This window comes from Channa argus, chromosome 10, assembly GCF_033026475.1.
Source record: "Channa argus isolate prfri chromosome 10, Channa argus male v1.0, whole genome shotgun sequence".
NCBI classification, from domain to species: Eukaryota; Metazoa; Chordata; class Actinopteri; order Anabantiformes; family Channidae; genus Channa; species Channa argus.
The window spans coordinates 16,957,027-16,981,234 of record NC_090206.1 but is presented as its reverse complement, the minus strand read 5'-3'; the positions used below and the strand labels follow the sequence as shown (position 1 = coordinate 16,981,234).

The following is a 24,208-nucleotide window of genomic DNA, read 5'->3' as shown; positions in this document are numbered from 1 at the left end:
GCTTTCTACCTTTCCACCTGGACACACAGTATATCCACCTTCCTTCTCTCCATCATGTCAACCAACTCTCTAGCCTTCCCTGTCATAGTCCCAACATTCAAAGTCCCTATTGTCAGTCTTACACTCTTAGCCACATTATCCCATCACTAGTTGGCCCCACTTGAATGACTGGTGTATGTTCGCCATCTTGTGGTGAAAAACCCAAAGTGCATATTTTCAACTTGGGCCTGGGCTTAAACAAGACTAAAATTATTTTTACTTTTTAACAAACATCATCAGATGAAACTGGTTAATGCTTTATTTTGTTGTGCTGCACTGTTTGGTAACATTTAAACAAAAACAGCAACACAAATTCCAGTCTTTGTCTTTTGTGTACGTGCATGGTGACACACAAGCTTTTTCTGGCATATGCAGGTTTTTGTCTGAGCAAATACTTGTTAGCGTACATGTGTAAACAAAGTTTTGTACTTTGGAGTGATCGTCCAAGTTGGCAGTGGGGATGTCACAGCAGTTTGTAATGGCATTTTTTTCTTTATATCTGCTGTCTTTGTTACTTTTGAGCTCTCGACTGATCTCTGGAGGTATTCTCAGATTATTTGTGATGCTCAGACATAATTATGTTAGTTTTCTTTGTCTAATCTTATACGTTGTTATAAAAACTAGACATGGCAGGTGGAGTGTTGTAGTTTCATTTATTTGCAATAGATTTTCTGTAATGTTGTTGTTGTGACCTACAAGATGAAGACATTTACCTCAACATTCTGTAATAATTTTTTTCACACTGTAGCTCCAGGCTCAGGCCCAGTGTTTCTCTCTGGTCAAGCAGCAGGCAGCATTCTGCTGAGAATCAAACGCCATAACACCGGGTTTCTGGAAGAGCTGCTGAAGGGCAACTTGGAGAGAGAGTGTACTGAGGAAGTTTGTGATTTTGAAGAAGCCAGGGAGATCTTTGAGAATGATGAAAAGACTGTATGTATTTTAAAATATTTTACAAATATTGTTGTTCTTACTGGTTGTGTTCATCAGAGACTTTATTTTGTATTTAGATGGAGTTCTGGGCAAAATATAGTGGTATGAATGTTTTTATTATCAGACTTTTACCAGTATCAATTACAGTAGAATGTGAACATGTTCACTTAGTGTGCCGGGCTTTTCTCAGACGGCAATGAATGTGAATCAAGACCATGTCTGAACCAGGGGACATGCAAAGACTTTATTGGATACTATACCTGCACATGTGTGTCTGGCTTCACTGGCGAGAATTGTGAGATTGGTAAGTTCTGTTGCTGGTTTTAAAAATGTGTTTTAAAAAGGGATTTCAAAAGGGATTTCTATACTGAGAACATTTAGACCTGATCTGATCATATCTTATTCTCAAAGGATGAACAGACAGATGACTTTTTTTCCCTAAATCAATGGCTTACATCGAGCGTCAGTCTGGCTTTAGGTTCCAAAATTAGGTTTTGTGTCCTTTTGGTAATTCTATAAACAGCAGCCAAGGTGCCCTTGCTGTGAGAAGTGGCTGCATTTAGCAGATTTACACTCATCTGACAATGCTAAAGGTGCCTTACAAAAGAGAAATGTGGTAATGACAACAAAAACAATGTGTGTCAAAATAGAAAACATTTATTTATTTATTTTCCATTTTTGTCTTCAGTTGTGGCAAAAAGATGTGATGTGAACAATGGAGGATGTATGCACTTCTGTGAGTCAGTGGGAAGCACTGGACGAAAATGTTCCTGTGTGACAGGATACAGGCTGATGGCAGATGGCTTAAGCTGTGAACCAGGAGGTATTCACATATTTCTAAATAACATTGTGTTAATTATAATAATGCTGATTATGGTTGTATGATTCTTTGTTTCTCACATCGCTAGTTAAATTCCCATGTGGCAGAACTGCTCTGACAGCAGTAACTTCCAAAGCTAAAAGGTCTCTGCTCAGCTATCAACCTGCAAGCCCGCACAACACGACTTCACTGTTCAATGCCACTAAAACTACACTAGCTCCCTCATCTCCAGCTAATACCACAGAATCTGCTCTGGCCACAAATACAATTTTAAGAAAACAGTATGGAAAGAAACTGCCTCTATTGGAGTACAGTAAGGAGGAGGAGGAGGATCCCACGGATCTCATGGATGAAGCCGAAGAGCCACCACATTTTATTAAACGCATCCTAGGTGGTACGACGGTGCTTACAGGAGAGATCCCATGGCAGGTATTGTATAGCGGTAAAACATTAATGTATTTAATATGATGAGCTGTAATTACTTCACTTTCTTGTAGCTATTCACATTTTCTTTTTTCTCTTTTAATTAGGTGGCCTTGATAGCACGGGCTAGCGGTCGGGTGTTCTGTGGGGGCTCCATCCTCAGTCAACGTTGGGTTATTACAGCTGCTCACTGCCTAGTGGAGGTGAAAGGCCCATTCTTCATTCGAGTGGGTAAGATTCACCTACGCTGAAACATGATGGGGTAGTGCCGAGTAATGGAACTTAAATTACGTTTTGATTATGAAGTCTTATTGCTGCTTTTCTTAGGTTACTCCGTTTACTTTCACATAAGACTATCAGAAAAGGGAGTAATTTCTATTTGACTGGGTCTGTGCTTTGCAGCATCTAGCACGTTATTGTAGAATATACACAGGAATCTTAATGTCTGTTTCTAATACCTCTACCTGCAGGGGAGAATAACATCCATCTCAAGGAGGGCACAGAGCAGGATCTGGATGTTTTGAAGCAGCACCTACACCCCAACTATAATGCCAGTGTGAGCTTGTACGGCAATGACATTGCCCTGTTGTACACGAAAAAAAACATCACTTTCTCCAGAGCTGTCCGACCTATCTGCATAGGACCCAACGCATTCACTGAAGATCTAGTAAAGGATTCTTCCCCTGCTACAGTCAGTGGCTGGGGTCGAACACGCTACCTTGGATCCACAGCTGATACATTACAGAAGGTGGAGGTTCCCTTCACAGATCGGTCAAAGTGTATGCAAAGCAATAGGATCACACCTGGCATGTTTTGTGCAGGTTATTATAATCAGGCCAAAGATGCCTGTCAGGGTGACAGCGGAGGTCCTCATGCAAACATTGTTCATGGCACGTGGTTCCTGACAGGCATCGTGAGCTGGGGGGAAGAATGTGCAAAAGATGGAAAGTTTGGTGTGTACACACGTGTGTCTTTTTATTACAGCTGGATAAAGAGTGTGATGGGATAATCTAAACAAAGGCTGATATTTGATGTGATCCTGACCCTTAAATTCAATAATCATAGATTTAAAAAAATCTTTTTTACAGATGTATTACAATTGAAAAAAACTCTTTCAACTTCACGGAAAGACTTACAAATTGCAATTTGCCAAAGACATTTGGCAAACAATTCATAGGATTCGGATTTAGATGGGAAACACAACTAGATAAGTAAGTTTTTAATATGGTTTTATTAATGCAACAGTACTAAAAGTGGAGTATGTGGTTGAAAACGGTACATGTAGGAGGAGTATTAAAAAAATGCAATTTACATTGAATGACTAATTAATTCAACCATGTTGATCACCCAAGAAAGTGGTTTGAATACTAAACAAAATGCATGTTTAAAATGTTTTGATTATACTTTGTTACATGTCTTTTCAAAAATGTGTAATACTTAAAATGTGCTGACTATGTATTGTCACTTCAAATGCATTACTCCCATCTGCTGGTTTATTTGTTTTATAAATGCTAGTATGCAGTAGCAGAAAAACAATAAGGACCTTTGCAAACCCAGGTCAACTATAGTTGACCTAAAATTTAGAGAAGGTTTTGAACATATAAATTAGTCTCTCTAAAAAAGTATAGAGAAATACTGGATTAAACTACAGTGTATATAAAAGAATAGCCTTAGCTTTCAGCTGTGTGTGTGCGTGTGTGCATGTGCGCGCACACATGTATAACCGGAGCTGTACAAACAGAAGCCAGTTTAATACAAAGCTGCTCATTGTTCAATTGTCTTGCATTTTTATCATAAAGAGACATTCAGCAACAAGCTTGGGCTACTTGGCTCATTTAGAATACATAACATTTCAAGCAATTTCTTTGTTTATATTTTCCAACCTGGAAACTTTGTGCAAAATCTGCAGCATTTTGGATTGAAGTTACAAAGGAACCATTGAATTTTGTCATACAAGCTAAAATAAAAAATAAAGAGGGTTTGTATGCAGTCAAGCATAGCTCCAGTAAATATATGAAGATGTAATTTCATTCGGGGCTGCACAGATACCTCAACAACATGACAGCAAAATAAATAAATTAACAACATAGGAAACGTGTGGTGCGCAGCGGCCCCTGCTGCCTGCTAGACTTATTTCCATATCAAACACAGTGTATCAAAGACAGCCCTCCAACCGGGGCCTCGATTTGATGTGATAAAGTCTGCAATCAATATTTAATTATGACACAGAGGGTATATTTCACATTTGTTGTAGACTCCCTTTTAATGGAAAACTCAAAATTAACTAAGCTGTAGTAGTGTGGAGGAAACAATCGGCCTACTTGATAGAAGGGGGGGCACAAAGAAGAATCTCTCTGTTTCTTTTACTTTGCCTCACTCTTCCTTCTCAGCGCTTTGACTGACAGTTGCCTCCCAAAAGACCCTGAGGTAAAAGACAGTGTCTAGTGCTCGGCGGCCCATGCCTTCCATTCGTTTATCAATCTTCATCTTGTATCGCCTTTGTCTTACGTTACCATCAATGATATGTCAACGGCTGCCTGCATGCAGGGGGGACCTCCCCCTGCCTTACTAACACATCATGAATTCAAGTATAAAGAAAATGACAGCATAAATTAGGGGAAATGCATACAGTGAAAAGAGGTAAAGCAGTGAGCAAAGAACACATTCAGTATACAGGTGGTTGTTTTGGATCTAATGTCCATCCACCCTATTAAAGTGGCCGTTGGTATTTGTGAGGTCAAGTTAATGCAAGAAGTCCCTTTGATTTTGCAAACACGTACATACACGAGACTCCAAAAGAGCAGAAATAAAAAAAAAGGCAGCATGGCATGGCACATTTTGGCATTTTAACTCCTTAAATGTTCGAAAGATTGGTGCCTTAAGTAATGAAATATAGGAAAAATGTCAGTTACAGTCGCTACACAAAGATGAAACACTGATGTATGTTAAATGTTACAAATGATACAGTATATGTAAAAAAGTCTTTAAGAAATGTTGCAGGCAAATCCTGGCTAAGCATCCAACACATACTGAGACAAACAAGATTACACACAGATTGGAAAAAGGATTGAAAAATGTTTGTCTACAGTTTGCAAAATGAGCCATTGTTGCAGCAGCAGCAACCTCATGACTTTGTGTGTTGCAGATGGAGAAGAACAAGATACTCAACACCAGTCAGAAAAAAGGAAGACCCATCAGAATCTCATCACCAGTCAGAAAAAAGGAAGACGCATCAGAATCCATAGATCAACTGTTGATTGTCCAGCACGGCTAAACAGTTCCTGTGCGTCTGCACTGATGCCATGGCTCATTCAGCAATACTGGTCTTTAGATTCCTACATTCTTTTTCTTTGTAATGATTTAACTGTGCTGAAGAAAAGCAGACGGCACCAGGCATGAGGAGTGGGGGGCTGATGCAGGTTTGAGACAGTTATGGCTCAGTCTGTTGTTCATCATCCACAGGTAAATGTTAGATTCACATTCTGTGCTTTCTTCTCTATGGGGAGCTGAGCTTTCTTGCCTTTAGGTTCCCTGTTCAACAAAAAATAAATTGTCTGTATAGTTGAAAATCTAAGTCAGAAATAATATAGGTCAATGTTATATTGTCATCTTGGAACCCCATACCCCCGAGACTTGAAGAGTGTCCTCGACTGCTGTTTCCAATCACCATTTGCAGGCTAGCAGCTGCTATGAAGCCCTCTTGTCTCCGACTCAAATTTTTAACCATCCTGAAGAATTAAGAAAAATTAGGTTGGGTTGAGATAGAGGGAAAAAAAGTGGAAAAAAATGGGTTCATTACTGGAACAGTATAGTTTACTGAAAGTGTTGATAGGCTGGAGAGAAAAAAAAAATCACCAGCGACCCTTGTTTACTTCACATTGCAGTTGAATGATGTCTTCACGTTTGATGGTGATGCTGTCTGGTCCATTTTGAAGATAGTCAGCCAAAGCTCTGTATCTGCCTGGAGACTGACACGGAAGGACACATGGTAAGACTAAAAACTATTTATACAGCATCTTTATTTAGAAAACTCTTTTTAAAGAAAGGTCTTTCTTTCATTTTTGCCGATACTCTTTTATCACAAAACACACCTGACACTTTTCTCTACCTGTTCCAACCTGCCTGCACTCGCCTCTTCACCTCTTTTCCACACTCTCCACTGGTCTGAACTGTTGACCCTCAGTACTTAAAGTCCTGCACCTTTTTCACCTCTGCTCCCTGTAACCTCACCGTTCCACTTGGGTCCCTCTCACTGACACACTTATTCAGTTTTGCTCTGACTAAGCAGCCAGACCTCCACCTCTCTAGATTTCAATGTCCTCTGCAAACATCATAGTCCATAGAGATTCCTGTCTAACCTCATCTGTCAGCCTGTCCATCCCCAGAACAAACAAGAAGGGGCTCAGAGCTGATCCTTGATGCAGACCCACCTCCACCTTGAACTCCTCCGTCACACCTACAGCACACCTCACCACGGTCTTACAGCTCTCATACATGTCCTGCACCACTCTAATATACTTCTCTGCCACTCCAGACTTCCACATACAATACCACAATTAGCCGAGCTTCCACTACTCTTTCCCACAACTTCATTGTTTGGCTCATCAGCTTTATTCCTCTGTAACACTTCCATACCTCCACAGGTATGTCATCAGGACCAACTGCCTTTCCACTCTTCATCCTCTTCAACGTCCTCCTCACTTCACTCTTACTAATCTTTGCTACTTCCTGCTCCACACCAGTCTCCTCTTCGCTCTCTTTCATTTTTCTCATTCATCAACTTTTCAAAGTTCTCCTTCCATCTTCCCATCACACTCTTGGCACCTGTCAATACATTTCCATCCTTATCTTTAATCACACTAACCTGCTGCACATCCTTTCCATCTCTATCTCTATCTCTTTCTCTGGCCAACCTGTACAAATTCACCTCTCCCTCTTTAGTGTCCAACCTAGTGTCCAAGTCCTCGTATGCTCTTTGTTTGGCCTTTGCCACATCTACCTTCACCTTACGTTGTAATGTACTCCTGTACTCCTGTCTACTCTCTTCAGTCCTCTCAGTGTCCCACTTCTTCTTAGCTAACCTCTTTCTCTGTATACAGTCCTGAACTTCCTCGTTCCACCACCAAGTCTCCTTGTCCACTTTCCTCTTTCCTGATTACACACCGAGTACCCTCCTACCTGTCTCCCTGATCACATTAGTTGTAGTGGTCCGGTCATCTGGAAGCACCTCCTGACCACCCGGAGTCTGTCTCAGCTCCTCCCTGAAAACTACACAACATTCTTCCTTTTTCAACTTCCACCACTTTGTCCTCTGCTCTACCTTAGTCCTCATCTTCCTCACCACCACTACACCCATTTCCATTCTCTTTGCAAAGTCAGGGAGCATCTGCCAAGAACACACCTGACTCCTTTCCTTCTTCAACCAACAGTAGCCCAATTTCCATCAGCACCCTGTTGGTCAACAGCACCTGTGGCGGCAGTTGTTAACCCAGGTCCTGACCAATCTGGTGTGGGAGTCAGATTTGCTTTGCTGTTTAATTTGGCATGTGTTTTACATTGGATGTCGTTCGTGACACAACCCTCTGCATTTATCCACACTTGAGACCGGCACAATCCAGTTTCTGGCTCGTGCTCGTGTGGTTGCATTTTTCTTGGGTGTGTAGCATACAAAAGTAATTCCCTAAAAATGAATTTAAAATATTACAAACAAATGTACTCTCTATTTATTATTGAGTTCGAATATTTTGGCCACCCTATGTAAACTGAATGAGGGGACCAAACCTTTTGAACTTTTTATTAGTATTAAGTTTAATGTTAATTTGTGATGAAAAAAATTATTGTAAATAACCCCTTGTTGCTGAAAACATATGACAAACTTGAAAGAAACTGTTAAATTAATGCATCAATGGTAAACCATAATTTTCGACCAACATATTAAAAGACATTAAAAAATGTATGAAAGACGTTGATCAAATTCTAGTTCTGGCTTTACGTCTACTTGTGTTCTACTCTTTATTATTTGATGTATCTTATTTACTTGTATTTAATCTCACCAGCTGCAAAACTTCATCATCTGTGTCAGATGGGTTGAAAGCCTCCTGACCTCCAGACCACTCCAGACCCTCGCAGATGTCTACGGAGTGATGAGCTCCCGGCCAACCTATGACAAAGACGTGACTTTGTTTTTTTCGGGTGCTAATCAATAATTAATATTTGTCAGAATACTAAACCTTAAAGGCACCATGTAGATGCTTAGTAACTATGACGACATGATGATGACCCCTTTGTCACTTGTAATTATGGCTTACTCACTCCTTCGGTTGTGCTGGTGTTTTGTGGAATGGAGCGGAGGGTCTGGACTGCTCCTCCCTGACTCGGTGTCCTCTGAACTCACTGATGCCCTCTGCTGGTTGCTAGGATAACAATACACAACAACTCACCAAATGCTTGGCGCAGTCAGCATACAGTCAGGATAGATGTTATACTTAGCCACTCAATCTAGGGTCAACTCTCTCTTACTAATTCTGCTCTATAAACAAAAGAGTAGATAATTAGTAAAGCTGGCCCCAGATCAGTGCTAAGGAACATCTCTGTCCTGTTTTTTCTCACACAGCCATCGCCATTCAGGCACCAGACAGACAGCAGGGCAGAACACTGAGCAGCAATGTGTAAGCTTCTTTGCCAAAGGTGGAAGAAAGGACTCACAGACCACTGAATGACAGACATGTGTCAGCACAAGGGAATATCTGGTCTCGGTTTATTAAGATCCAAATTTAGAATGACTCTGGAGAGCAAATTCTACAGTAGCTTGATTAGATCTCAAAAAACGAGCCCCAGCTTAAAAAGAAGCTGTCATGACGAAATGAAGGAAATTCATGGACTGAAACCAAAACTATTTTGTTTGCTCTTTGCTTATCATGCAAACTAGCAAATCTGAGATGCATTAATAAGCTGTGTTTAATACAATGTCAGAGATACCATGGAAGGGCTGCTGAGACACAGGACTGAGAGATCGGTTCCAAATTAGATTGACGTTGTAAAATGGGTGCAGGTGATGATCAGTATGCAAACACAGCAGCCCTGGGTTTTTGGACCCCAAGCCATGTGGGTGATGCCAGGGCAAGGTGAGCCAGGCTGAGTTTACCACTGAGCATTAGGGCAGGTCAGTGGTGCTGGGCACGATGGTGGGGGCGCGGCCGGGGCCGTTGCCGGGGGCTTCTGGGGCAGGGGCTCCGGGAACGTAGACACAGAAACACGTCAGCTGACAGGGAGACAAAATCCCGCCCCGGCAGACAGCCCCTGGGAACCCCTCTCGACGGCCGCATGCCCCTGCAGGTAGGGGATGGGAGGAGTAGGGATAGGCAACTAGACAGCAGTGGACAGAGTAGGGCCTACGCCCGTTCTCTCTCTCACACAAACACACACACACACACACACACACACACACACACACACACACACACACACAAAAAAAAGCCTTCTACCAGGGTAACATGAAATGATAGTCATTTAATTAAATATCAATTCTCAGCAAGTAATGCTGTGGCTGCATGTGGCTCTTTTTCTACATTTCTGCAACTCCTTCATCATGCACTTAACAAACTACTATATTTACTATATCTGTAAAGGTCCACAGGCACTGACCTCTCAGCGAGTGGTGGAGAAAGCTGCATGTGTTCAACAGTGTGGCCATGTTGATATGCTTCATCTGTGAGGAGACGGAAACCAGGTATTGTAATATGAAGCGGGATTTAATTTATTTCTAGGTTTGTTTGGTTTTTTTTTGTTTTTTTTAATATTAACATTTTGTGTGAGTGTTGCTGTGAAAAGTTACTGAGTGGACCTTTGTGTTTAGATTCCACCAAGTTAACTTTACTGCAGGTTTTCACAGACCTCTCAGTAGCTTTTGCTGGTTAGTCAGGATCCTGCGAAGCTCATTGAGCCAGGCCATCTTCACCTCCACTGTAGGAGCCTGAGAGACAGAAACATAACAACATGCTAAACAAGGCAGGCAGTGGGTTTAATAGTGGGCTTATTTCTTTTCATCATTTGATAAGTACAGTATTTCATTTCTTTTGTTATGAGTCTATTTGCCATTAAGTCAATCAATTTGGTGTTATGTACACTGTCAGCATGTTATTTCTAAAAAACAAAAATAAGACTGATGACTGAGTCTTAATGGATTAATCATTGCAGCTTTATGTGGAGGGATTAGAAACTACTCCTCATAACAACTAGTAGTAAAATTGAGGAAGGGCTGAATTGTGAGTGAGTTACTTGATTTAATCTTCTGAAGACTCCTTACCTGAACCACGTACACTTCCTCCCTTCCACTGTACCAGATCTCAAACTTTTTCACATCTCCCTTAACATTCTCTGTGATCCCCACAGCAGTCATCTGCCAAGAGACGTATCCCGTTTACAGCGACACACACAGCACATCAGACTTACATCATGTAACACATCTGTCCTGTCAGAACACAAACATTCACCCACACCTCCGCTGTGTGACTGCTTCCTCCCCACATCCTCAATAATATATCAAGACTAGCAGCAGCAGCTTTAGTGTGACACCAGCTGTGACACACTCTGCACATCAACACATAGAACAGAAGTAATCTGACAGGAAAACACCGGTGTCTGTGGCCAGCTGAGCAACTTACACGTGTTAAAAGAAAACAGCACAGACACCAATATTAGCTATGTGTCACCAGTAGATTCACGTCAGTACTTATTGGTGAAGCGAGTATATAGGGAACATGACATGATTTTGACAAGTTATTTTGTGTGATTAACATTAATGTAACATATCTTTTAACATAAGTTAAAGTTTTAGTAATGAAAGCTCGGTTTTTGGAAGTCGGTCATGTACATAACCACTTAAGAGTTTATGTCCATGGAATTAAATATCAATGAGTTCAGCTCACTAAATATTACTCACTGTCTAGTCTTGGTATTCACATTTAAAACACATTATACTATATTTTAACAACTGGGCTACAAATAAAAACTAGTGTATTCTGTATGAACACATATGAAGAACAACCTTGAGACAGTGCTTGAAGCTGTATGAGGGGGTCCTGTCACAGCTGTCTCCATGCTCCTCCCTCCGCTTGCAGAAGAGCAGCGCTCTCTCGTACAAGAAGAGGTGTCTCTGCATCGGCTTGAAGCGAGCCAGCTCTTTCATACGTGTGGCACCTTTCTTATGGCTGAGCCACACGCTGAACGAGCCCTGCATCAACACACGGCCCAGCTCACAAAGGTCTCCCTGCGTAAAATGTAAGGAAGAATGTATGTGTAAATAGTTAATCTGTAAAATTTACAGTTTAGATATTGAGAAGTTGAGAACAGATTGGTGTCACCTCATAACCTGTGATGGCTATCTGATGCATGGAGTCATTGACTGATTTCAGCAGGTCCAGCATGGCTGTTAGTGCCCCCTGCAGTTCTGAAGCCCCTTCACAGTCTGTACTATATTTTAGCAGCTCCTGTGAATACACAAACACACACATGTAAGCTAATACATGCAACTTACCCAACTGTCATTTTATCCAGAACTAATAATTGCACATATGTATGTAGTTTTAAATCTCATAAAAATATAGCACAAAATAGCCAGTTTAACATGCATGTTTTAAGCAATTGACTTTGTGTGTACAGTATGTGATGTCACTTTCTGTCTAACCTTAAGCAGCAGCTGGTATTTAGTAAGGCGTTGGACTGGTTTCAGCAGGTAGGAATCGAGGCCCAATTTGTGCTCCAGCTTTTTCTGACACTCCTTTATAAAGAAGAAAAAAATTAACCACAATGTAATGTTTGTCAGAGATACTGACAGAACACATGTATTTCTGTAACTTCTACCATGATACCAGAACAGTGAACAAACTGTAAAATCACTGATGGGAGTTGAGATCATGACAAAATTGACCTGAAAGAAGGCAGAGTCTGAGAATTGTCTCCACAGTGCCTCAGAGCGGGGCTTATTCTGACAGTAGCATTCGTACATCTTGAAACTTTCTTTCTAAGAAAAACAAGGAAGACATCTATATATCTGAACAATTTCCAAACAAGGTATGTACAAATGATCAAAATATAAATGAGTGTTAAATGTAAACATTTACTATCTCACCCGTTGCAGAAAGCAAGCTCCTACACCTTCAGGAGTCTCTAAGCATCCTTCCAATGCCTGAAGGAAAATCCTGAAAGGACCAGGAGCAAAGAATCAGATCTCAAAACACGCACACATCAAGCACAGTCCATAAACTTACATCTACCTATTCATGAGTGATGCTACTACAGAACAAACAATCAGTTATTTACGGCTAGAATATGGACAGATATCATGGAAAGACCAGTAATAATAAAAGGTCCACTCTTTATTCTTTATTTTACGTTTTTTTCCTAAAGTGGTAAGAAGATTGGCAATTTCATTCAGATTCTAGAAGTAGTATCAATAAAATTCTCGACATAACTATCTGATTTTGTGTGACATTGTGGTGGTCAAGCTTTGAGTGGGTACAGCAGTGAAAGTGAGTCATGAACCACTTGCCTGCTGTGGAAACTATAGATCTCAGGCATGTTTCCAAAGAGGATGTCTCTTTTGCTGCGCAGGATTGGGGGCAAAAGCCCCGACATAGCTGGGTTGTCCATCTCAGCCCTGTACCCCTGCAGTATGTTGTTAAAGATACATATTTACAAGGTAGTAAATGGTTAATGAATACGTAATACAATGGATTAGCAGGAATCATTTAACTTGGGCATGAGAGTGACTCACCAGCAGCACTGACAGCAGCTCCTCAACGTAGATTCTTTCTGTCTCTACAAGTTCCCTCATCACGTGGCTGTGACACAAACATACAGCGAGAGGGCAAGAGGGCATCATTAGCAGTGAATGAAGATAAATCCCAAAGTAAACACCATCAAAAGCAATACTGTGAACAGACAGATGTTCTCCTCACCGCTTCAGGAGATCTGGGCTGTCTTCACCCTCCAGACTGTAGGACAAGCAGCTCCGGCTCTCCTGGTAGTCGTGGATCACCTCTATCTGAGCACATCAACAGCACATGAATTTTGAGAAAATATTAGAGATAGAAAGGAACTAATTTAAATGAAATAAACGGTTTGGGGAATTCAATGCAACTGTGACAGTAAAGTGAATAAATAAAATGCTTTATTTGGGGTTTTTTTTCACCTACTTTTCTCGGGTTGGGGCTCCTCCGGGATGCTCTTTTTCCAGGCAGAGAAAGGTCAAATGTGAACTTCAAACCATCAGCTGTAAAAACCAAATCGCTATTAACAGTGTAATTCACACAAAGTAGATCTCCATATACTCTGATGACATGTAATAAGGGGATGGATAGTTAATAAGATAATCAAATTATATTTTTATAATTATGCACACTTCCTTATTATAATAGCCTCAGCCTTGTTTACCCTGCCAATGATCTGTTATGATCCTAAGTAATTTAGAAAAGTCATGGTGGATCTGAATTAATGCAAATACTTTAAAAGTTCAACCTTCCAGCTTGTCTGTAAAAGAGGCCTGCTATCCCCAACACTGATTCAGAAGCATATTGGGTCTTTTTTTTTTTTTTAGAGATGTGAATCGTATATGTTAAAGGTCATAACTGTATTGTACCATGCTTGGGGGAGAAGAGTGGGGACTTGGTGCGTGGTGGGTTTTCAGGCCTGGGAGCTACCAGTTGAACCGGTCGGACATGTTTATCAGCCAACTTCCTAAGACAAGCCTGTCGGTTCTGGATCATCTGCTGCACTGCTGCATGTTTCTCAAAGGTTTTCCCAATCTCGGCCTAACGGAGAGACCGAAGAACACAACTGTTGTGTAACATCCAGAAATCGCACTGATAGGGAAACGGTGGTGACATTGTCAAACTATGTATTTGTTTAGATTTATTACAGCTGTGAGATCTGACCTGCAGTTGAGGTGTAATTACAGCCTCATACTCCATGGCCACAATGTCAGGTCCTGAGCTCAGCATAGACGGCGCCCCCACCAGAAACCTCTCAATATCCCTTAGGGCAGCCTGGGCCCCTTCCTTAGACTGAAACTTATCTACCAGCTGATTGGCCAGCAGATATGCTCCATCATCACACCAAGTTTGGGCCTGTAGGTAGAACACATATATTTGTCACTACAAAGGTACGGATGTCTTTGTGTACATGTAAAGGAAAGCATATGCGAATACCTGTCCGAGACATAGCAGCAGCTGGTGTATTTGCAAAAGTTGAGAGTGTTTGGTCTTGAGAGCAGCATTGAGTGTATCACAGTAGTGGCGAAGCTCATTGCAGCGTTGCATAATGAGAGCCATGGCGTAGTGGTGACTGGCAGAGAGCTGGTGCCCGTGAAGGACGATGATCTGGACTCGAGCTATCACATCCTGATAGAGAAACAAAAAGGCAAATACTGGTGTTAGGCTAAAAAGGGACACTGCTATCTTTGAGACGTTCTAGGTTTATTATACCCACCTTGTGCTTGTCACAAGTAATAAATTCATCAGACTTAAAAACACTGACCTGTGCATTAGATTCCAGATTGTCCAGCCTTTTGAGGGCCTGTTCTGTTTGAGCCAGAGTGTCCACAGATATGGACAGCTTCCTCTCCTGAGCCATCAGATGCTCTAGACATAATTCCATCTTAACAGACATTCATCATTAGACAAACAGGCCAAGAAGAACAACAAGAATAACTGTCCACTAAATATTGTGTCTGTAGATTTTACAAGATAATTCATGTCACTGTGTGCCCAACATTAAAATACATTCTCCCCTGAGGCTGTTAGAAATGATGAGCTGCACATGACAATATAAATAACCAAAAAGAGGTACAGTGTTTTATGTGCTCAAAATATGTACAGGGAAGCCTCACCTCCTTAAAGCTTTGCTCATATTTGAGCAACTGTAGGTACTGGTGGAGTTTCAGATGATGCTTCTCAAAGAAGCCATCGAACGCTGCCTCCATGTCTCTGAGCTGGGCTAGAAGCCTAAAAACAGTGTAAAAACTCTGTAGAACTGTGTAAATAGCAAATTAAACTTTTTCTATACCACAGAGGGCATCCACGTCCATGCTTCACTACCATTTGACCAAGTATAAGAAAGAAAACAGCTGCAGTCTTGCCTCTGTACTGTCTCCCAGTCCAGCTTCACGTCCCACTGGGAGTCATCCTCCTTACCAGAGGTCTCCAGGTTGGAGAGAAGATGACGACCCTCCTTCGACACAGACCTGATTGCATCCTGTCAAAATGAGCAGCATTCAAAATAGTGCTTCATGGAATACCAGCAGAGCTTTTGCAAATCTCATTGTTGTAATATTAAAAAATGCATATAATAAAAAACAAATCCTACCTTGAGTTTCCTGTACTTGTCAGTGTGAGACTCCAGGAGAGACTCAATGGCTTTCCCCTCATTAGGGAGATCGGTTTCTGCCACCTCAGTGCCAAAGCCCTGCAGCATCTGTGCAATATCTTTGACTGTTACAGCAAAACTTTCTATAGCCTGAAGTGGAAGCAAAACACAGAAAACATAAACACTGTAATACTGGTGCTTATGTGTGGTGAGAGGACTGTGTGACGGTTTCAGAATGGATCTGTAAAATACTGTACCGTTCGTAAAACTATCCAGTCACTATGACAATAGTCCAAAGTGCCTCCAAACTCTGACGTCAGCTGGTTCTCATCAATGTAGCGCAGCAAGTCTGTGACAGAGCTCAGCATCACAACCTAGATGATGCAGAAGATGCAGACACAATCTGAGAGCTCACAAAGACACTTTCAATTAATATAGGCCCATCGTATGTATGTTTCATATATGGCAGGAGAGATCCTTGGTCTATAACAGACACATGTACCCATAAATTCCGTTACTTTAACATATCAAATAACCTCATTGTGCCAGTGTTAACCTGCTGGTGGGTTTTCACCACAAAAAGAAATATTTGAACATACTGCTCAACATTTTTATACTTCTTTCAGTGGTTAAAAGTCTAGGTTTGTTCCCAAGCATTTCACTCATGGTGATCAGGGCTTTAACAAGAACAAAGTGTACCTTTCTGTGATGTGGCACATGTTTGGTAACTGAGGAGGAGCTGCCTTACTGGCATCTTGAGCATGAAGTCCTCTTGGCTAAAGCGAAAGCCAATATCTGTAACTGTGCGGTGGAAGAAACTGGTGGGTCGCAGTACCAACACTAGGTGGAGGTTCCCAGGAAAGGAAGCCTAGAAGCAGGAGGAGAAGGTCACAACGGAACAGAAAAACACCACTACATGTGCACATTTACACAACCCTGCCAAAATAGACCTTTCTCTTGTATGTTTACTGCTGCGTACTCACACAGATAAGAAAATGCAATAACAATCTCTGAGCTTCCATATCGGAGAAGAGGGACTTCAGGTCTCACCTCTTGTCCCACTTGGGCGATTAAGGTCACCAGCTTCAATGTTTAGTCACTGTTATGTGCAAATCATATCTGCTATTTCAGCAGGTCAAAATGTGATTACATTGCAAGTCTTATAAGCCTGTAACTATACTGCACACAAGGATAATTATAGACTTAAAGTTTTAATGATTTTGATATATTATGTAACTTCAAAAATCTCAGCCCCATATAAATTCTGCAGCAGGATGTATACACTGCCTTCAGCCCCATGTGTGCCATCGTTTCTCCAAGTACAAACAATCAATTTGCATGTGACGCAATTTCTGACATTCATTTGTCCTGACTCGACCACGGGGGTCGATACCTCAGGCTTCTGATTTCAGGATAAGCACGCATTAAGAACCGCACACCAGTCTGATTAGATTTCATTCAGACAATCTCATGACTAAGCACGGTGCGCTCTACACCGCACTGCTACATTCACCACAACCGGTGCAACTGCCGCAGTCGCCCTGCCCGCCCAAAAACTTCAGCCTAAACTCTCCAGACGGGGAATTTAACAAGTCAGCAGCTCGTTACCGGGTTCCTCCGGATCTTCGGCACTCCCCGCCGGTAAAAGCAATCGGCCATGGTGTGAGTAGTCATCTCGGGGATGTGTGCAGGAAATCGGTGCCGAGGAAAAGGATCCAGCTCCCTGCTCCGTCCGGCTGGCCGGACACAGCCGCAGCGCTGCTGCTGCTGCGCACAGACTGAGGGCGGCAGCGCTCACTGCAATGATTCCCTCCCGCTTACCTCCCTCATCCTTTCCTCCCCTTTGGCGTCATCACTCAGTTTATGCTTACTCATGCATTGGCAGCAATATGCAATGAGATATTCAGAACAAGCTACGTTTAGGTCAATCTTCAGGCTATGCACCACTTGGAATCCACCAGGCCGAAAACGCTTCACCATTAAAGTAAACTAGCAATGCCTTGACTTGGAGGTTTCCAGCACCTTGGACAGCAACTCATAAACCAAACCGTCTATAGGCAGAGATGGATGTATGTGTGTGTGTGTGAGATGTCAGAACAGTCCAGTAGAAATGCTGATTGGATATGAATGGCCGCAATGAAAAGAAATATCAAACTCACTGCTATTCGGGCAAGTGCCGTTTTGATAGATGCCCATGTGTCCAGTCTTCTGTCTAAAATGATGATAAATTTGACTCCTGGCTGCCTGGTTCTGCAGGAGACAAACATACACTTTAGATTGTAGATAATCATTGCACATTATATTTGCACAAACTGAGTGTTTTATTATTTAAAACAGGAAAAGGAGAAAGGATAGTCAAACCAGAGCAGGTGAGCTGCTCAAACTGTGCCTTCTTTAAACTCATGCTTTGCAACTAAGTGCATTAACATTTTATTGTGAAAGGGGAAAACTCCAAATTTTTTGGGAGGTTTGGACATAGAGGCATCAGTAGGACATTTAACACTGTGAGCTAAGAAGCAGCAGAAACTAGCTGTGCTCAGAATACGAGCACTGGTGTTTTTTGGTGCACTGCAGAAAGGGAAAAGAAGACACCCTGACAGGAATAAATGGAGGAGCACACACCGCGGGATCAGAGTGAGGTATGTAAAGACTTTGGCTAAAGCTTCCTCTGGAATATCACTGAAAGCTGAGTATTCAGGGAGGGTGATGATGACGCTGGAGTCTTCCCCACGGCCCCCTGGAAAAAAACAAAACAAAAACAAAAATCACTGCTCTTTATAAGACAGAAGATGTGATTATGTGCAGATATACTGTTAAGAGGTGGCAGGTGTGTTGCAGTCACAAAGATTATGGAATGGAGACAAGAAGTGGATATTTGATATCACACCATGTGTGGGAAATTATTAATCAAAAATGAATCACCTGACAGGTAAGCCACCTGTTTCTCTATGTAGCCTCCTACTTCCTTCATGCTCACAGGGACAGTCACCTCTAAAAAAGATACACACATTTACCAAATAAGGTTTGAGGGGCGTATTCACGGTCAAAGAGCATGATAAAGTTCATTCAAGGATCAATGTTATGGTTAAAGCTCGGTGCATTGTTATATTGCCTCCAGATTTAGTGTAACTCCTGATATGACTTTGAAATTAGGGTCTTCGGTATCTCCATTATTTAGCGATTGTTTTTATTTATATAAAGTATTACAAGAAGGCCCACAGTGTAAAAATCTAAATTGCATGTTTCCTATGTGACTGAGGTGCAGGAAGGTAGAGCGGTTGTCCACCAATCTCAATTTCCACCTCCTCCAGTCACATGTCGAAGTGTCCTAGAGCAAGATACTGAACCCCAACTTAGTTGCTCCTGGTGAGTGTTGGGGGAGCTGCTATGCAGCTGGCCATCAGTGTATGAGTGTGTGTGTGATTGTGAGTGTGAATGGGTGAATAAGAAGCAGTGTAAAGCGCTTTGAGTGCCAATAGGTAGAAAAGCACTATATAAGTGCAGACCATTTACCATTTAAATGACATTTCAAAGGCTTTTCCACCAGAGCACCCACACTGAATGTGTTTTCACATTAAAATGATCATATTCAAAGAAAGCATCTTACACAAATTATCTCCCATTTGCTTTCATTCCAAAATAGGCATCGTGGCTCGCTGAAACTTAATCGGTCTGAGATGATTTCGAATGTACTCTTACTACACGTGTTCTAAAACGATGACCAGTAAATGGCTCTAAATGTTGCCGTTCTGTGGCAGATGTATATCCTGCATCTGTTACAAGAAGGTAATAACATCATTAAAACCCATTAGCTCATTTACTATACAACATCTGAACTGATGTTTGTGTGATGTTAGGTTTACTGGCAGATAGCCCAGCCTGGTGCAGCAGAAATAATTCAGTCCGATGTGTCTAAGGTAGGCACACTGAACCGTGCACTATGTTTACAAATGCTCAGACTGTACTCATAGCAAACCATTCTGAAATATAATGACAATGTTTGGATTACCGTTCCATTATGTTGTGCCACGCGCGGCACTTACTGCTTTTTTGTGGTCATTTATGATTTGCGTGAAAACAAACAGATATACTTAACCACAGTCAATGGCTCATATTAACTAAAAAGATGTATCCCAGACCTAGATAATAAAAATTACTTGTAAAAGCCTTTAAATACTGTACAGTACGAAGGCACTAAATTGTTAAATCTAAACTAAACAAAATGTCTCTGCCCGTATTCAGCAGTTTATACAACACATCAACAGGGAATAAATTTGCTCACAATTCATCATTTCCTCATCCATAATGGATGGATACATTAAAAATGGATTAGAGCACAGAAATATAAAAACACAGTAAGAAAAAGATGAGAGACACAGGAAGAGCAAAAGGGGGTGTCATTTTTCATGCGTCAACTGCAGTAATAGTGTCCGTCGGGCTGTCAGCGAGCAAGTAATGAGCTCTACTGGTACCTGCTGAATATTTGATGTGTGTTTGTAACAGAGAAGAGTTGAGCCAAGCCGTGCAAGAGCAGGCCCAATGGCTGCACGGTGCCCACACAGACACAGGGTGAAGTTACCACCACATTTAAGTAGTTTTACACAAGGTCAGAAGGCCTTTGGGAGGTCAAGCAGACTCTAAATATATTAATGTTTATCATGTTGGTGTATATTTTCCATCAGGGTAACAACAACATATTATGCCATGAATGATTTAACACGTAAAACAATGTGCAGGCAAATCAGATGATTATTGAGGTTATGTGCAAGATTTCAATTTTCACAATAAAAGCACCAATTCTGATGCAACTGCAGGGGGATAAAAAATAACTGTGAAAAAAGAAAAGGATGCACACACACACTGCAATCTCCTACATGAATAAGCCTGTGCTGCAACCTGCAATGCTTAATAAACTTGTTAGTTATACTCCTGTGCAGATGCGCACCCTCCCTTTGTCTAACTAGCAGCTACTCCCACGATAGAAAGCATGATGCTAAATAAAGATTCACTGTACTCCATCAAGCACGCTTGTGCCTGACAACATTAAAACCCAAATTACAGGAAATAATTAAAGGGTAAAGTATGTCAGCTTCTAAACCAAAGCAGCTCATTTCAGAATACCTAATTCTGTCAAGCATTACTTTCCAAGTTAGATCTGGAACATTGTTGATTAATAACCTCAGCACAAGTCACATTGCAATTTTTGATGATTATTATTTTATTCACAAATTGTCCTGCTTCTGTTGTGACACGCAGAAAAAGTATGGATGGAAACAGAGATTTGCTGGCAAACTGATTCAGACTCAGACAGATCCTTTTAGTCTACATACAAAGTTGAAGGTGAGGAGCTTATCTCTGTTGTCCAAACAGTGTTTTACACTGATTTACTTACTGACAACTAGGGGGCTGTGGCTCAGTTGGTATAGCAGTGGTCCATGGGAAACAGGGTCAGTGGTCTGACACCCTCCTGGCTATGTGTCCTTGAACATGACCCTGAACCCCCAAGTTGTTCCTGTGGGTCTGATAACCACCTTATGTGGCAGCCGCCATCATCGGGGTGTGTGTGTGTGTGTGTGTGTGTGTGTGTGTATGTGAATGAGAAATAACAGCTGCATACACAAAAATGTTGAGTCTGTTAGAACCTGACTTTTCCTTAATATCACTTTAAAAAAAATAACAACAACATACAATTATATTATTATTGTTTATTATTATATTGCATTTTGCACAATATAATAATATTAGTATTGTAATAAATATCAATGGGTATTTTCACAGTGAATGACTCAAAAGAAATTTGATGACCAGCTGATGGTACAGTGCCAGACCCCACTGTAGCAAATCTTTTTGAAATATACCAAATGAGAGCAAAAGGGGAGAACATAGCCTGCATGGATGTTCTATTCCGTCTGATTTTGAAGGGACCTAAAAAGCAGACATGTGTAATCTCTTGCAGACCAACAAATCCCCTCTTACACGTAAACATTTTCACATGTCATGAGATATTTTACTAAACAAAGCCATCACCGCTAAGGGGATTAGACTGGTGGGTGGCTACATTCTGATAAAAACGAGAGGAAGGAAACTGCAAATTTTACTAGCCGGTGTGCATGGAAACTCGATTGGTTTAGACTCTAAAAGGCGTGGTTGTAAACTCTGAACAATAACCTTGAAAATCTTTTGCTCTGCAGTCTGAATGGCTTTAATGTTTAGACTTCAGAACACTTAAGACTATTTGTCACACTGTAATTGTAATTTGTGCTGTGGAACATGAATATTTAGTGTGGCATTTATCATTACGCTGTCAATGGGGAGAAAACTCACACTGACCGTGTCACCTTAGGTCTAAGCACTGAAACAAAATGTAAATTCTGCAAAGTGTTAGGAATTTCAGTTTCTTTTTTTACTTTATGTTCAATGATCAATTTGTAATTCTTAAAAGCAGTTGAACTAGTAGGTGAAATGTCATCAAGTAAAACCCATATAAAATATCAGTTGAGAAGTCTTAGCTATGATCTGAAACTAGTTTATTTGTCATTTCTCATGCAGAGCAAACGCAAGCTGGGATGGAGCTGAAGCATGTATGGAGAATGTAGATTTAATCAAGATTCATTTATTTTGTATTTAGTGACAATTCAACAATTTCCTTAGTTAGTATAAAGAAAATTATACTTTTTCATGATTTAATGTAATGGCTGCAGTAGTTATGTTACATGACTTTATCAGTTAAGTCTGTACATGACTCATGTACTGTATGCGTTTATACAGACTTAACTGATAAAGCAGAACAACAAACAGAAGATTTTCAGATTGTGCTCCTATGGGACGACAGTCTATTGGGTGTTGACTAACAACAGTCTCAGGCCCTGTGTCGTGAGTATTGTGTAAAATGTAGATTTACTCTGAAATTCCTGAATTATTTTCAAGGTTCACACACTTATGGAGAGTTTGTTTGAGCAGGAGTTATTTCATATGATGTTGAGAATTCTAGTCTGCAGGTGTTGAAGGCAGAGACGACAACGTGTGCTATGAGAAGATCAAGGTGGCATAATGAATCTGTGGTTATACTGGTTCACATAGAGGGTTTTTATGCTCACTACGGCATCTCCTGTTAGTATATTAGGACAAACCTCGAGGGCAAGGTTCATGTTTCACACAACCGAAAAAACCTTCACCAGGCATTAATGACACCCAGCGTGGCCTATTTCAACTCAGTTATCTTCAAACTTTGGCCCAGGTACAAAGTTCCCAGGGGAAACATAAAGAGGCAAAAGCCCATTAATTAAACAACACCCAAGGTTGCCAAGATCCCAAAGTAATCACAATAACTCCTGGAGGAAGCTGCTCCTTAGAGCTGTCAATCACATGAGGAGCTTTTTCTGTCCATCATTTTGCCTTTATTTTTCACATTTGTCTGCTAATAGAAAGACCCCCCCTTCAGAATAACTGGCAAATTTTTTTAATAGTGTTCAAATGATGGAACAGTCTTTTGAAAAATTGGTTTATAGTATTAAAAGACCATAACCCTCATCTGTATAAAGTTCATTTGCTTCTAACAGATAAAGCTGTGTTACATTTGGTCGATGTAACTCAATACATTACACAGTATATACTCTGGTGAGGGAGGCTACATTAATGTCTTATTTTTTTTCTAAATGTGTTAGTTGACATCAACAGCATGCAAAGTTTTACTGTCATACTGTCATACACTGATCTACAGCTCACAGTCTACAGATATTCAGGCTACAAATCATTACTATGGATAAATATCCATCTGTGAGAGCTTAAAATAGCTGGCATAATCCCTGCAGTGGCTCTTTGAGCAAATCTGCAGAAACTGGCACATCAATAACACTGACTAACCCAAGAAACAGAGTGCAGTTCTCCAGTTGCCTCATGTAATAGTTTACAGAAGTTAAAATGCACATAGTAAATTAAATAACCGTCTGCTACACAGTACATTTGAAATGTGCTGTGCTGAGAAGAGCTATGTGAAATGTAATAATGGGAAATAGTTTCAGAACCAATACAGGATTATAATAAGAGCAGCTACAGGAAGTTAAATGAGGACTGTCAGGATCATTTGTACTCACGCTGCAGAGTGCTCGCTAGCTGGGAGCCAGCCTGCATAAGGCAGTGGTAGCTCTCCATCTCCTCCTTGGACTCTTTCTCCAGCTCTCTCTCCTCCTGCAGTGAGGCTTGGCCCATTCCCCTTGACTCCAACACAGGAACCAACGATGTCGTGGGAGTATTGACAGTAGTCCAGGCCTCACATCCTCTTCAGAGTCCTATAACCATCCACAGTACCCGCATAGACAGGCTGGGAGCTGCATCAGTGAAACTTTGCCACCCCCCCTGCCTCTGCAGTCCCAAGATCCAGCTGGGACAGTTCCCTGAGATTGCTGGATCTTCCTGACCTTGAGCTGCATAGACAGACACCAGAACACCTGTTCACATGCAGAAAACAGAGGTTTGCTGGCTTGGATGATCTTTTACCCTCTCACAAACTGGGGCCGACTGACCGTTGCGATCTTAGCAACAGCTACTCAAAACAAACAGGACTCCATCTGGCCGCTGCTGTCTCCCTCTCTCATGCCCCTCCCCTCTCTCTCCCTGAGCTTCAGTGCGTCAGCT

General features: G+C 41.3%; 2 protein-coding genes across 11 annotated transcripts; one reads left to right on the top strand and one right to left on the bottom strand.

Annotated features, from left to right (window-relative positions):
* Positions 1 to 447: 447 nt before the first annotated feature.
* Positions 448 to 4,027, top strand: f9a (coagulation factor IXa). Its single transcript, XM_067517582.1, has 8 exons — positions 448 to 581; positions 788 to 969; positions 1,047 to 1,071; positions 1,160 to 1,273; positions 1,658 to 1,792; positions 1,878 to 2,218; positions 2,320 to 2,443; positions 2,683 to 4,027. The coding sequence occupies exons 1-8, from the start codon at positions 500 to 502 to the stop codon at positions 3,219 to 3,221; spliced, it is 1,542 nt and encodes a 513-aa protein (XP_067373683.1). The 5' UTR covers positions 448 to 499; the 3' UTR covers positions 3,222 to 4,027.
* On the bottom strand, positions 3,425 to 24,173 carry mcf2a (MCF.2 cell line derived transforming sequence a). 10 transcript variants are annotated; one of them, XM_067517576.1, is made up of 30 exons: positions 23,668 to 24,171; positions 18,497 to 18,565; positions 18,197 to 18,311; positions 17,734 to 17,824; positions 16,323 to 16,442; positions 15,832 to 15,948; positions 15,575 to 15,724; positions 15,348 to 15,463; positions 15,099 to 15,213; positions 14,747 to 14,866; positions 14,419 to 14,610; positions 14,146 to 14,337; positions 13,851 to 14,022; positions 13,408 to 13,484; positions 13,171 to 13,256; positions 12,987 to 13,053; positions 12,762 to 12,877; positions 12,342 to 12,411; positions 12,141 to 12,233; positions 11,898 to 11,990; positions 11,575 to 11,700; positions 11,259 to 11,480; positions 10,518 to 10,610; positions 10,106 to 10,184; positions 9,857 to 9,920; positions 8,525 to 8,625; positions 8,266 to 8,372; positions 6,068 to 6,180; positions 5,837 to 5,940; positions 3,425 to 5,743 (listed from the first exon to the last, which is right to left on the bottom strand). In XM_067517576.1, the coding sequence occupies exons 1-30, from the start codon at positions 23,780 to 23,782 to the stop codon at positions 5,709 to 5,711; spliced, it is 3,330 nt and encodes a 1,109-aa protein (XP_067373677.1). In that variant the 5' UTR covers positions 23,783 to 24,171; the 3' UTR covers positions 3,425 to 5,708. The 10 variants fall into 10 exon arrangements, 6 of the variants coding, with proteins under 6 accessions (XP_067373677.1, XP_067373676.1, XP_067373678.1 ...); XM_067517575.1 differs by having other exon boundaries at positions 3,425 to 5,940; positions 23,668 to 24,172; XR_010915279.1 differs by having other exon boundaries at positions 5,699 to 5,743; positions 5,837 to 6,180; positions 8,250 to 8,372; positions 23,668 to 24,172.
* Positions 24,174 to 24,208: the final 35 nt, after the last annotated feature.